Genomic DNA, 12,020 nt, shown 5'->3' with positions numbered 1-12,020 from the left:
CAGGATTCCAAAGGACTTTATTTCTGCCACTCTCCCTCCCCGAGGTCCCAGGGCTGCAGGCAGACAGGGCTCATGGTCCTGCTGAGTGGGAAAAAACCCACCCCAGCCCTGCCCCCAGCTGTCCCTGGCGATCCTGCTGCTCCAGGGGGCAGGGGCTACACGTCATCCTCCGACACCAGGCAATAGAAGTCCGTGCGGGCACTGTAGTTTCGGGAGCCAAGGTCCGACACATCCACTTCACTGCCTTGGCCCTCTCCAAGCGAGACCCCACTTGCATGCGGTGGAGCTGCTGGCTCCCCAAAGACAGGCCCTCGTACACCTGGGGAGGGGTACCGCCAGGCCTGAGGCTGGGCTGCCCACAGCCTGCCTTCTGCCAGGGTCACTCCCTGCTGCCCCTCCTGCATGGTGTCATTTGAGGTCCTGGAGGTTCCCAGTCAGGCCCCGAGCCCGACCACCTTCATGGAAGGAGGCAGTGGGAGGTGCTGGGAATTAAGCCCATCCACGGGCTGCAGGGAGCACTCCCTGCCACCTGGACCTTTTCTGGGGCTCCACCTTATGCAGCCCCCCTCCAACTCAGGCTGAGCTTCTCAGGGTCAGGGGTGGGGCCGGTGGGCATACCCAAGTCCCCCTCAGGGTCAGGGTCCAGCTCCGGGTCCAGGGTCCGACCCTCTGGGACCCGGCCTCGCACAATCAGCATGGGGTCCTTGTCGTCCTGCAGCCGGGTCTGGGGGTCTCCCTCCATCGCTCTGTACTGCACCTTCCGAGGCAACGCCAACTGTAGCTCTTTCCAAAAATCGGAGGAAGGTGTCTGGAGGCCAAGGTGGGGCAGTTAGCGAGCGTGAACAGTCGGGGGAGGGGGTGCCAACACGGAAAGACCCTGGTCTCCTTGGCCCCAAAGAGCCCACTCCTCTGGGTGGCTGACCATGGCACCTCCACCCACGGGCTCCCATCTACAAGCCCCCTCCCTCCCCGCCCCCTGCCCCTCCGCACCACGGAACCGGGCCTCCAGAGCAGCAGGGTCACCAGGTGGCGATGCTGGCGCAGCAGGCGGAGCGCAGGGTGTGCGGGGTCGCGCCGCTGGCCCTCGAAAGTGATGAAGATGGGTCTGCGCGTGAGCTCCAGCAGCCGGCACAGGCCCTCCCTGCGAGGGCGGCACCGTCAGGGGGGGCGCAGTTGGGGCCCACCCAGCCCCGCGCGGGACCCACCGGAAGCTGTGACTGCACCAGGCCCGGCCGAGGAAGGCGTCGGACAACACCACGACGAGGCGCCGGCAGCGGCTCAGGTTCACCAGGAGGTCGGCCGACGGCTCTGCGGGAACCCGGTCATCAGCGGGGGCCGTGCGGACGGGGCCCTAGAAGGGGCGGGGCCCTAGCCTGGGCCTGAGGAGGACCCGAGGGCGCGTGGCCCTGGGAAGGCGGGATCTGGGCCGGAACAGGGGCGGGGCCCGAGTAGAGATGCGGCTGGGCCCTGGACGGGGAGGAGTAGGGCTTGAGGGGCGTGGCCCTGGAAAGGCGGGGTCTGGGCCGGAACAGGGGCGGGGCCTGCGCCCCGGATCGGGGCTGGGCCCGAGGGGAAAGGGGCAGGACGCCGCGGTACCCGCGCGCGGCAGGAGGTCGCGGTCGTCCAGAAAGAGCTTGTAACCCCGACGCCGCTCCAGCTGCGGCTTCAGGATGAAGTTCACGAACTTCCGGTCCTCGGGGCTGTCGCTGTAGGAGACGTAGGCGTCGTAGAGCTTCCCGTCTGCGGACGGCGGCGGGTCAGCGCGGCCGCTTTCCAGGCCTAGGCTTGCCACCCTCGGGGCCCCCTAAATCTCCCCCCTTATGCCCCAGGGGCCAGGCCAGCCCCCCAGACGCAGACCCAGCAGATCTCGGCTCCGGGCCCCGCTTAGACCCCTCCTCAGCACAGGATTCCGAGTGGAGCCGTGGAACCAGGCTACCGTGGCACCAGGCTACCGTGGCTCCCTTCTGCCGGCCCTGTGCCCTCCTGGGCTGCACAGAGACACCCCCCTTTCCTGGACTGGGATCTCGCCAGTGCCCTCCAGGGACGGATGCCTCCTCGCCCCCACCTGCAGAGCCAATCCCCCCCACCCAGAGCTGAGCCTAGGGAGGCCCCGTGGCTGACTCCGCCTCCCCATCCATCCGCACCCCACGCACCGTTCATCTCCACCTCCCCATACGTGTCTTGGTACCAGAGCAGTACATTGAGTCGACACTTCACGTATAGCAGCGCTGCCAGGAGCAGGACCAGCAGGACCAGAAGTGAGGCCAGCACCGCGGCCACATGTCCAGCCAGGCCTGGGGACAGAGCCACTGACTGAGCCACCCCAGCACCCTCCAAGCCTAAAGGCTCCCCAGGCCTCCCTCCTACCTTCTACCCACTGGACCCCACTCACCAGCTCTCCAAAGAGTGAAGGATGAGGAGCTGATGTTCTGGACGGAGCAGGTGAAGGTCCTGAAGTCTTCAGTACTGGTCAGGTTGATCCCCAGGACACTGGACACAAGCACCTCTGACCGGTTGGCCTTGACCCTGGGGAGACCAGGCCCCACCCCCTCACCTGGGGCCCGATAACATCACTGGATGCCCCAGAGCCCCACTTGTCTGGGACTCACCCAGAGAGGCTGCAGATTTGGGCCTCCTGGGCAGTCCTTGGGCCATAAGCTAAGAGAAATGGCCAGAACATGAAGGGGGTGTGGATCTCTTTTGGAACAGTCATCCTAATCCTGGGTCTGGGTCCTGGGGGTCCTCAGATCCTAGGCTTGGCCCGACGGTCAATGAGTAATTCAGGCTGTAGGACTCTGCTGGCACCCATGGCCCTGGGTGGTCTACAAGGTGAGTGTCTAGAGGGGCCACCTGTTTCTGCAGTCACTGACTCTCAGTGTGCATCCAGAGTGGCACTCTGCCCGTGTCATGTCTGGCCAGTCACTCCCCAGCCCATGTCCAGGTGATTACAGACCAGGGTGTAGGTCAGAGAGGCCACTGGGGGTGGGTATATCCAGCGTGGTCACCTGACCCTGGACACCCTCATCTCTTACCAGGAGTCCTCATGGAGGTCATAGTGGCTTCCATTGCCCAGCAGCACCCCATCTTTCAGCCACTGGACCGAGGGCAAGGGGCAGTGGGGCCCAGAGACCACCGAGGCCGTGCAGTTCAGAGTGACCACACTGCCCAGGGCAGGCCACAGGACCTGGTTTCCAGATGGGGAGAGGAAGTCAGGGGCCCTGTCGCAGGCTCCTGCAGAGAGAGGACCAAGTGGGTTAGCTGTGCCCACGATGCCAGCCTCCCACTGTCCACAGATGGTCTGTGGGCCAGGAAAAAACCAAGGTGGCCAGTGGCATGTGCTGCTTGGTAAACACACCATGTCTGTCCACAAGTCCCATGGGGGACAGGGCCTGGCATCTGGCACATCTTACCCCAGCAGCAGCTGGTCCTTATGTGTTCTGCCTGCCCTGCATGTGGCTGCCAGTCCTCAGAGAAGATGTTAGCATGGAGTCATGGCTGAGCTGACCCAGCACCGCCCCCCAGCTCAGCAGGGCCTGCCTAGCTGCCTGTCTACCCAGGACGTGAGCCAGCACACATTTCCTGTGTGCACCTGTCGCCCACTGCTCTGATGCCCAGGCCCCGGCCCCTCTGCTGGACACCAGTGGTTTGGGGGAGTCAGGGGTTGGGCGTCAGTACCTTCCACCTGGTATGGGAGCTGGGGGTTCCAGGACCCTCTACTCCTGGCTACAGGCAAGCCTTCTCACCTCCCCAAGATCTGAACTTTCTCATCTTTAAATTGGGGTGATGAGCCGGAGCCGGTAGTCATAAAAGACCGCCATCATCTTGGTAGTGTGGTCTCCCAGCAGCCTGCCCCCAATGGCCCCCCACCAGCGCCCACTCCCAGTATCCCTGGGCTTTACTGACCCCCACGAGCCTCGTCTAGAGGCCTTGGGCAGGAGACGGTGCGGGCCCATCCTAACCATGGGGTCAGGACCCTGGGCCATAGGGGAGGGGCAAACAGGTCTTTGTACCCCTGGCTTGAGGCCAAGCAGAGAGGCCAGGCCACACTGCAGCGTGGAGCCAGCCTGAGGGGCAGGAGGTGGGAGTGGAGCCCGTGCCCACCCCTCTCTGACCGTCTACCTGCCATGGTCTGGCCGGGGCCTCCTCGAGGCAGGCTGGACACTGGTGCCACCCACGGCTCCCCGGGGCTCCTTGGCCGAGCAGACTGATCCCTCAGGGGCTGGGCAGGATTCACTCTCTGTCCTTGTGGCCAGTCAGTCAGAGCACCGGGACGGGTCAGAGGCTGCCGCCATCCCCGGGAGCAAGTTAAACAAGAACAGGGTAAGTTAACGTGTAACTCTGGCCACTGAAGCACTGCCTCTGCCCCAGCTGCCGCGTGGAGGCCACAGAGCACCAGGCACAGCCTAGACTGCATGTCATCTGCCCCAGGGACACCGTGACAGCCCAGGGTGGGACAGCACTCCCGGCATCCCCCGTTGAGTCTGGGAGTTGGCCTCGTTCCAAGATCCCCTGGGACAGGGCTGCCACATACAGCCGCACTCAGCCTGTACCGAGGCTCCGGGGGGCTCGGGGTTCTCGAGTGCTGGGCTGCCTGACTGAGCCTCACTCCCAGCCATGGGGTTTTGTTCTGGACGCCGTCCTGGGTGCACCACGCACGCGTGAACCCAGCACTTGAGGCTGCACTGGGCCGAGGTGTCGAGGCAGGAGGGGCGAGCGGGGGGTCAGGCTGGTCTCACGGGGCAGCCCTCCTTCTGGGTCCTGTGCTGGCGCCGCCACCCATTTGTCATCTTCAGACCCAGACACTTTTGTCCATGCTGTCCATCTAGTTGTCCAAGGGGAGCCCCCACCCGCCCACAGGTGACCTTTCTCTCCTACGCGGGGTCTGGGACCACTCCCGGCCAGACTGGAAGCAGCCGCACGCCTCTTGACCCAAAAAGCTCTCCAGTGACCTGGGCTGAAAGGCGGGGCACGAAGCCCCCGTGTCAGAGCCTTTGAGGAAGACTCCTTGGCAGCCGGGCCTTGGGCACCTCCTCCCTGGTGCCCGGCGGGTATTTACCGGGCACCTAGTCCTCCCCCTCCTCCCTGCTAAGTGGACACACCAGGGCCCCGGCTCCTTCAGGCCCTCCCCCCACCCGTGGGGCCCCTGAGGCTTTGCAGAGATGAGTCTTAGCCTGCCCCCCATTCCTTTGGCATGGGTGACCCGATGTGGACCCGTGATCAGCTGGAAGCCCCTGGTTTGGCTGGGCTGGAATTTCCTCAGAAATCGGTGGAGCATCAGGCTCATTCCAGGGGGTTGCTGGTGCAGAGGGTCCTTCCAGAAGTCCTTTGGAGTGGAGGGCAGTCCCGGGAAGGCCCTTGAAGCAGGAGGACAAGCCCACTGAGGGCTATGGGAGGCTGGGCGGCTCGCACCCCCTCCCCCAGCCCAGCAGGTCCCAGGGCAACTCCTACAGTGGCCCCTTGGCCTCTGTAACCTCAGAAGACCTCCTACCCCTGGAAAGGCAACCTTGGACCCTCCTGGAAATTCAGGCCAAACCACACGGCCAGGCAACAGGTGTCCCCCTGCACACCCTCCGCTGCAACCCTCCCTGTCCTCTGTATAGTCTCTGTGTTGTACACCCGCCCCCTGCACGCCCCACACATGCCTGCACTAAGCTCTTGGTCCCCGTGCACACGTGCACACTCCCCACACCTCCGACACTCTGGCAGTCCACACACCTGGCACACAACCATGAGCATCTGTGCACACCCCACGCCCCACACACCGCACCTCACACCCACCCTCAGCCTCCCATCACCCCTCGCTCTCTCACTGGCACACACGCACCACGTACACACGTGCACACACAAGCCACGTGCTTTGCGGGCCTCCCCTCAGCCAGGCCTGATTTCGAGGAGAGGGCTCAGGCCGGAAAAGGCTTCCAAGGACGAGAACACAGGCTCACGCTGGGCAGCGAGGACACGAAGTCACCTGGTTCCAGCTCTTTCCTCCTGAGGAGGGGATGTCCGTCACTGAGGTCATTCACGTGTGCTTGGGAGCAAACTCTCTGCTCGGCTGGGCCCCCGGCCCAGTCCAAATCACCACGGCTGCCCCAGATGCATCGCCAAGCACGGCAAGGACCTGGCTTTTGTTGGTGCGTTTTAATAAGAACTTTCCCCGTAGCTTCCTGGCTTTGCAGTCACACCCTCTCCTCAACCTAAACCCCACCCAGGCACCCACCCTCCCCCCCAGCGGGCTGGCGGGCAGTTGGTGGTTCTCCCCGCCAGCCCCGCCTGCCCCACTCTTCCTGTAACTCTGAGTCAAGCGGCTCCTTCCTCTAGGGCCCGCCCCAGCCCGCCCCGAAACGGCACCGGCACCGGCACCGTCCTTCCCTTCCCAAGGCTAGGCCTGGGCAAGCGGGGAGGTGGCGGAAGGGCTGGGGGGGCCACGGTGATATGTGGGGGTCCTGGCCAGCGGACCCCCAGTCAGGGCCGTCCTGCACACGCCTGAGGAGCTGGGCAGTATGGCCTGCTTCCCCGACACTCCCTACAGTCCCAGACGGTGGGGGGGGGGGGCGGGGTCCACGTAGCTCTCCTGGCCCCAGTGAGCAGCCCCGATGTATCTCTGACCTCTGACCTGCCAGGGTGATGGGTGGGACTCCTGTGGAAACTCTCACCAATAACGGGCCCTTGAGCAGGGCTCTCTGGCCCCCTCCCTGTCCACCTCCCAGGTGTAGCCCCCAAATGGTGAGCAGTTACAAGGGGGCTGGGGTATCACATGGACCTTAAGCCCCCTCTTCTAGATAAGGAAGCAAACAGGAGGCCTTAGCAAGGCTCCCAGCTCTGAGCCCAGGTGGGGGAAAGCCGACATCTCCTGAAGTCACAACAGACTCCCCCGCACCACCATCCCGGACTGACCTGGAACTCAGGGCCCAGCACTGGTGGCTGATGGCGCTGCTCATAGCAATCAGGCAGGGTCCCCTGTGGTCCCTGTCCCTGCCCTCACCCCCCAGGGGCAGAGCAACCTCACTGCAGCATCAGCTTTCCTACATCCTTAATCTGACCCTGTCCAAGGGCCCCTGCTCAACGCCCCCCCACCCGTGGCCTCCAAGACCCTTGGACAGTGGTGCATCTTGGGCTCAGGGTCCAATAGAACTGGAAGAAGTCCTGACTGCACCCCTTCCCCACCGAGCCGCAGCTCCTCCAAGGTGCCCCAGTGGGCCCTGAGGCTGAGTGAGTAGCATAAGCACCTGATGGGCAGGCTAAGTGGCCGCCAGCAGTCAGTGACCTGCCCGGGAGCACCCAGGCAGGAGGCAAAGAGCTAGGTTCTCCCTGATGTCCCCACCTGCTTTGCTGCCTCTCAAAGCTCCTGCCAGACTGCCTGCCGTTCTGCAAGCCCACCCGCACCACCACCTCACAGCCGCGACTGGGCTCCCCCACCCCTTTGCTAACGTCCAACCTCACCCTCGTCCCCCAGGCCCACTCCACAAAGTGAGCAGGAAACCCCACGTCGCCTCAGGCACTCTCGAGAACAGCCCTTCCGAATCCGAGCCCGCCCCCTGCACCGCCCACCGCGCTCGGCCGCACCCGCGCGGTTCCTAGGAAGCCCTAGCCCCTCCCACCCTCCGGCCTCACGCTGGCCCTCCGCCTCCCCGGAGCATCGGCGTCGGTTTGGCCGCCGGGCGCGCGCCCGCGCCTTGTCCCCAGGCGCCCAGCCGTCTGATTTGCTGCTCAGCACCCCAGTCTCTGAGCGACTCCCCCTCATCTGGGACCGGCGGCCCCTCTGCGCCTGGCGCGTGCTTCATCCCCGGACGTCTGTCCCGAAAGAAAGAACTTGCACAAAGCGCTGTGGCCCCTCGAGCCGAGAGGCCCCCTCCTGCACCCCCGGGCCCGCCACATACCCCACACCCGCGCTCCGCCTTCCCGGAGGGGCGTTAGTACCCCCGCCCTCCGGGTGGGGTGAGCCGGGCAGGGCGCGCACGTCTGGGGGGCGCGGGGGCGGGCAGGGCGAGGGCGCGCACGGAAGGGCGGGGCGCGCGGACGGCTGTAGCTCCGCCCGGACACAGGTGCGCAGCGGCTGCAGGCGGTTTCTCCGTCCGCCCCCGGCGCCCTGGGAGGCCTCGGGCCTGGACTCCGACTTTGGGGCGGAGGCGGGGTCCCTCCGCACCTCGGCGCTCCTCTTCCCTCTCCTGGCCGAGGGCCAAGTCGGGCGGAGCGGGAAGAGCGGCCCTCGCCCCCGCAAGGCCGGAGGGGCCGGAACGAGGGTGAGCTCGGGCTTCCGGCGACGCGGGCAGCGGGCTCGGCTCCGAGGCGCTTCCTGCGGAACCGCACCCGCCACGGCCCAGAGGCTCCCTGGGGCAAAGGGCGCCTCGGCCCCCCAAGCTCCAGGCCCGGTTCTGGCTCCCGGGAGCCGGCGACCTCCACTCACCTCCGCAGGTAGGAGTCGCGATCGCCACTCACCTGCTGCCAAGACCCGGGGCTTGCGCGGCCGCGAGGGTGGAGCGGCTCACCTGGGCCAGGTGCGCAGCAGCGACAGCCCCAGCGACGATGGCAGGTGCAGCCCCGCCCAGCAGCCGGGGCGAGGGCGGACCCAACTGTCCTGCTTCGAGCCTCAGGCTGGAGTTCAAGACAGTCCTGCGCTCGGCCCCCTGGAGCCGCGGCCGCCGCGCCTGGGGGCAGAGGCCAAACCGGCCCAACCAGCCCCGAGAGTCTGGGTGCCCCAGGAACTCCTCGGAAATTCCACCGTCCCCAGGAGCACCTGGTGCGGTTCTGCCCCTCCTCCCAAGCTCTTTGTCTTCCTCTAGGAAGCCTGCCTTGACTCCCGCTCCTAAACCCGAGGTGCAGGGAGGGTAAGACCTCTGTGAGTCACCCCTCACTTGGAAGCCCACGGAAAACCAGAGGAGGGCGGAGGCTACCACATTCCGGGCCTCACCCCATCACGGCCTCAGTTTCCCAGCTAGCCCTGAGGGCAGACGTAATCGGCCAGAAGCCCAGAAATTAACACAAAGAAGTTTTATTTTATTAGAGAAAACTCTGCTGGTTAGGGGGAGCCAGTGGGGTGGGGCAGGATCTGGGGCCCAGGAAACTGGGCCAGTTTTCCTGTCGAGACTGGCATGAGAAGACCCGCTCCCCCCCCAACCCCGCCCCAGTTCTCTGGGTGGCAGGGGTCACTCAGCGTTCAAGTCAGGCAGTACCAAGCCTGAGCCCTCACAGGTGGAACAGGCCTCACAGACACCCCAAACATACAGGGGCTCCCAGGACCCCCACATACACGCGGGTCTAATTAAAGCCCGCCCACACACACACACAGCCAGGGCTGGTGTGGGCGGTGGCGGCAGCAGCTCGGTGTCTTGGCCTCTTGACCGGCCCCGGGCCCACTCCACGTCTGTGCTCTCAGGCCGGAGTCTCTGGTACTTCGGGACTCAGGACCAGGCCCCACCCCAGGCCCCGGCAGCCCCACCACCCCAAGTCTCTGGTGCTTCTTCTTCAGGACTTCATTCTTCACCGACTGAGGCACATCAGGCACAAACCAGGCAGCAATGAGCTTGACGCATAAGGCCACGTGCTGGGAGGAGGGCCAGAGTGGGGAGGTCAAGATGCGCTGGGCAGGGGCTTTAGGGGCAGGGGCCCAGGGAGGGCTGGAGAGAGCTGCCCCGGCTCACCTCGAAGAGGATGAGGAAGGCCAGACGGATGGCCAGGAGGAACCAGGACTGCTCAGTGAAGTTGGAGTTCTGAGCGGTGCCATAGTCCCGGTACCTGGGGTGGGGAGCACCTGAGGTCAGGGGTCAGGAGTTCAGAGGGTGCTCACAGGGGATGGGGGTCCAAACCTGCACTCGGTCACATTCTCTGAGCCCTCTATTTCAGCAGGATTCTGGAAGTCCTTGGTGTAGAACACGGACAGGCTGTGGTTGACGTAGCCCGTGAGGCAGCTGGGGGGAGGGGGAGAGGAGTTTGGTGTGATCCCTTCAGGCTTCTGGGGTGCTGGCTTGTAACCGACCCCTGCCCGGTGGGGGCCATCAGGGTGGGTCACAGTGCAAACCCCCTCCTTCATCTCTGTACATGGGAGAGGGGCCCCTGGGGGAGGATGAAGGGACTTGCAGGTGCCACCACCTGCCTTCCTTGCCAGGGGCCAAGGCTTCCTTGCCAGCCTTCCTGGGGGAGACCCCTGGAGACCTACCCCCCTGCAGGGCTGGAGGAACTGGATGAGGACAGCATGCCGAGCACTAAGGGTCTGCCTTTGGAAGGGGAGCCATTCCAGTATCACTTGCTCAGAAAACAGCTGGTTCTGGGACGTTAATCCCCTACTGGGGTCCCAGTCAACACTCCCGGGGTCCACCCAGGGTCTGCAGGTTGCTGTGGGAGGGCAGGCAATACTGTTAGCATCGAGCCCTTCCCTGGGGTCCCCTGGGGCTGGGCCACGATTGGGCCAGTTTCCCAGGGGTCTCTGGACAGTTTGAGGCTCCCCCAGGGGCTGTGTGGCAGTGTCCCCTTACTCGACTGCAGGGTGGGCCCCCTGTCGGCACGGGCCATAGCGGTACTTGTACACCACTCGGGGGATGAACTCAGATGTGAAGGCGATAACCATCCCGTTGGCAATGACCGCCAGCATGCCGATTATCTCCAGCACCTGCAGCCAGGTCCCTGGGCCACGGCAGGGGGTGAGGCCTGCACTGCCTCCCCGCCCCCTGCCCCCCCCACCTCTGTTGACCCCCCAAAGCTGGGAGCCCGGATGGTCAAGGGCCTCATCATGCCTCTGCTTGTGGCAGCCGCAGGGCCAGGTCCCTGATGAGGAAGACCTGGACCAAGGCCAACAGAGAGCGGCCTCTGCTCTCCTGCACCCCTCTTCTTGACACGGACAGGGAGGGGCTCAGGTCTCTGCCCCCCATCTTATGCCTGAACCTTTCAGCTGCCCCCAGGCCTGCTCCACCTCCCGGGTCCCCTCCCCAGGGCACACCCCCTTAACTGGTCCCAAGACTGAGGCCTCCCTCACACTTCTCTCTCCCAGTGCCTATGTCCAATGCTGCACCTCCTTGCTTCATCCCTGACACCTGTCCACCTCAGCGAGGCCGGTCTAGGTGACTAAGGCCACCTGCTCTCAGTCCCTGTCCCCAGCTGCTGGACCCCTCTCCCTCAGCTCCCTGAGAGTCAAGCCGTTCTGCACAGCCTCCGCAGGGCGGCTGCTGGCCCTTCAATGGGACCCCTGAGGGGGAGCGGCCGGTGAGGTGCCTGCCAGCCCCGCCTCTTCCTGGGGCCTGAGCCCTGCCCCCATGGCTTAGAGCGGTGGTTTCAAGGGGACTGGCGTGGCCCCAGCGCGCCTCGCCGCTCCCGTCCCCTGGCTGGGGCTGGCTGGAGCGCCCGCCCTCAGGCCGCCCCGTCGGGCCCCTGACCGATGTCCTTGGCCTTGCGGGGCACCAGGCGCCGCTGCAGCCGGACCATCTTGATGGCGTCCAGGCGGATCTCCACGAGGTTGCTGAAGAGCGCCAGCAGCGGGGCGAGCGGGAAGGCGGCCACGAAGACGGTGGTGAAGCCGTACTGGATCACTGCGGGTGGGGGTCGTCACCGCGGGCCCCTGCGCGGCGCCCGCCCCTCCGCCCACCAGCCCTGCGCCGCGTACTCATCTCCATGAACTCCTCGAACAGGCTGAAGGTGTTGACCGGGTTCAGGCGGTAGTTGAGCTGCCAGTGCCTCAGTTCGGGGTCCTGGGACGTGGCTCGCATCGAGCGACACTTGTGGGCCAGCCACCTGCGGGCGAGGAGGACCGGGTGGGGGACGGGGAGGGGGGGTGAGGGCCCCTCGGGACTGCTGGCTCTGGGAGGTGGGGTCCTGCGGGGTCGGGTGCTGCCTGTGGTGAGGGTGGCGCCCCGGGAGGGAGGGTGGTCCTCACGGGCCCAGGTACTCCATGCAGTTGCTGAGCGTTTGTTTCAGACCCATGATAATGGCCATCTGCACGAACAGGTCCATCATGCAGCCGCTGAGATGGCACTGTGGGGGCAAGGGTGAGAGGTCAGGCACGGGGCCTGGGGGTGACCAGGGGGTTGGGGCAG

General features: G+C 65.4%; 2 protein-coding genes across 5 annotated transcripts in view; both read right to left on the bottom strand.

Moving 5' to 3' along the window:
• SIGIRR (single Ig and TIR domain containing) lies at positions 1–6,190 on the bottom strand (the record flags this gene model as incomplete). 2 transcript variants are annotated; one of them, XM_081238712.1, is made up of 10 exons in its annotated part: positions 1–319; positions 619–808; positions 991–1,141; positions 1,206–1,308; positions 1,597–1,740; positions 2,154–2,294; positions 2,393–2,526; positions 3,033–3,231; positions 4,120–4,282; positions 5,969–6,190. In XM_081238712.1, 10 exons carry the CDS (start codon positions 6,017–6,019, stop codon positions 156–158), a joined length of 1,440 nt encoding a protein of 479 aa, XP_081094838.1. In that variant the 3' UTR covers positions 1–155. The 2 variants fall into 2 exon arrangements, with proteins under 2 accessions (XP_081094838.1, XP_081094837.1); XM_081238711.1 differs by lacking the exon at positions 5,969–6,190 and having other exon boundaries at positions 4,120–4,414.
• The window catches only part of ANO9 (anoctamin 9), a 26,928-nt gene continuing 19,113 nt past the window's right edge, over positions 4,206–12,020 (bottom strand). For 2 of the 3 annotated variants that reach the window (XM_081238710.1, XM_081238708.1), the window contains 8 exons: positions 11,861–11,958; positions 11,591–11,718; positions 11,364–11,516; positions 10,470–10,617; positions 9,804–9,905; positions 9,639–9,732; positions 8,437–9,541; positions 5,249–5,354 (listed from right to left, as the gene is read on the bottom strand). In XM_081238710.1, coding sequence (XP_081094836.1) covers positions 9,260–9,541; positions 9,639–9,732; positions 9,804–9,905; positions 10,470–10,617; positions 11,364–11,516; positions 11,591–11,718; positions 11,861–11,958 — 1,005 coding nt within the window. In that variant the 3' untranslated portion in view covers positions 5,249–5,354; positions 8,437–9,259. Of the gene's footprint in view, positions 4,283–5,248; positions 5,355–8,436; positions 9,542–9,638; positions 9,733–9,803; positions 9,906–10,469; positions 10,618–11,363; positions 11,517–11,590; positions 11,719–11,860; positions 11,959–12,020 lie in introns of those variants that run through there. The other variant, XM_081238709.1, reaches the window with a different exon arrangement.

Source organism: Mesoplodon bidens, assembly GCF_964165515.1.
Source record: "Mesoplodon bidens genome assembly, chromosome: 7".
In the NCBI taxonomy this organism is placed as follows: Eukaryota; Metazoa; Chordata; class Mammalia; order Artiodactyla; family Ziphiidae; genus Mesoplodon; species Mesoplodon bidens.
This window is presented reverse-complemented; position numbering and strand designations above follow the sequence as displayed.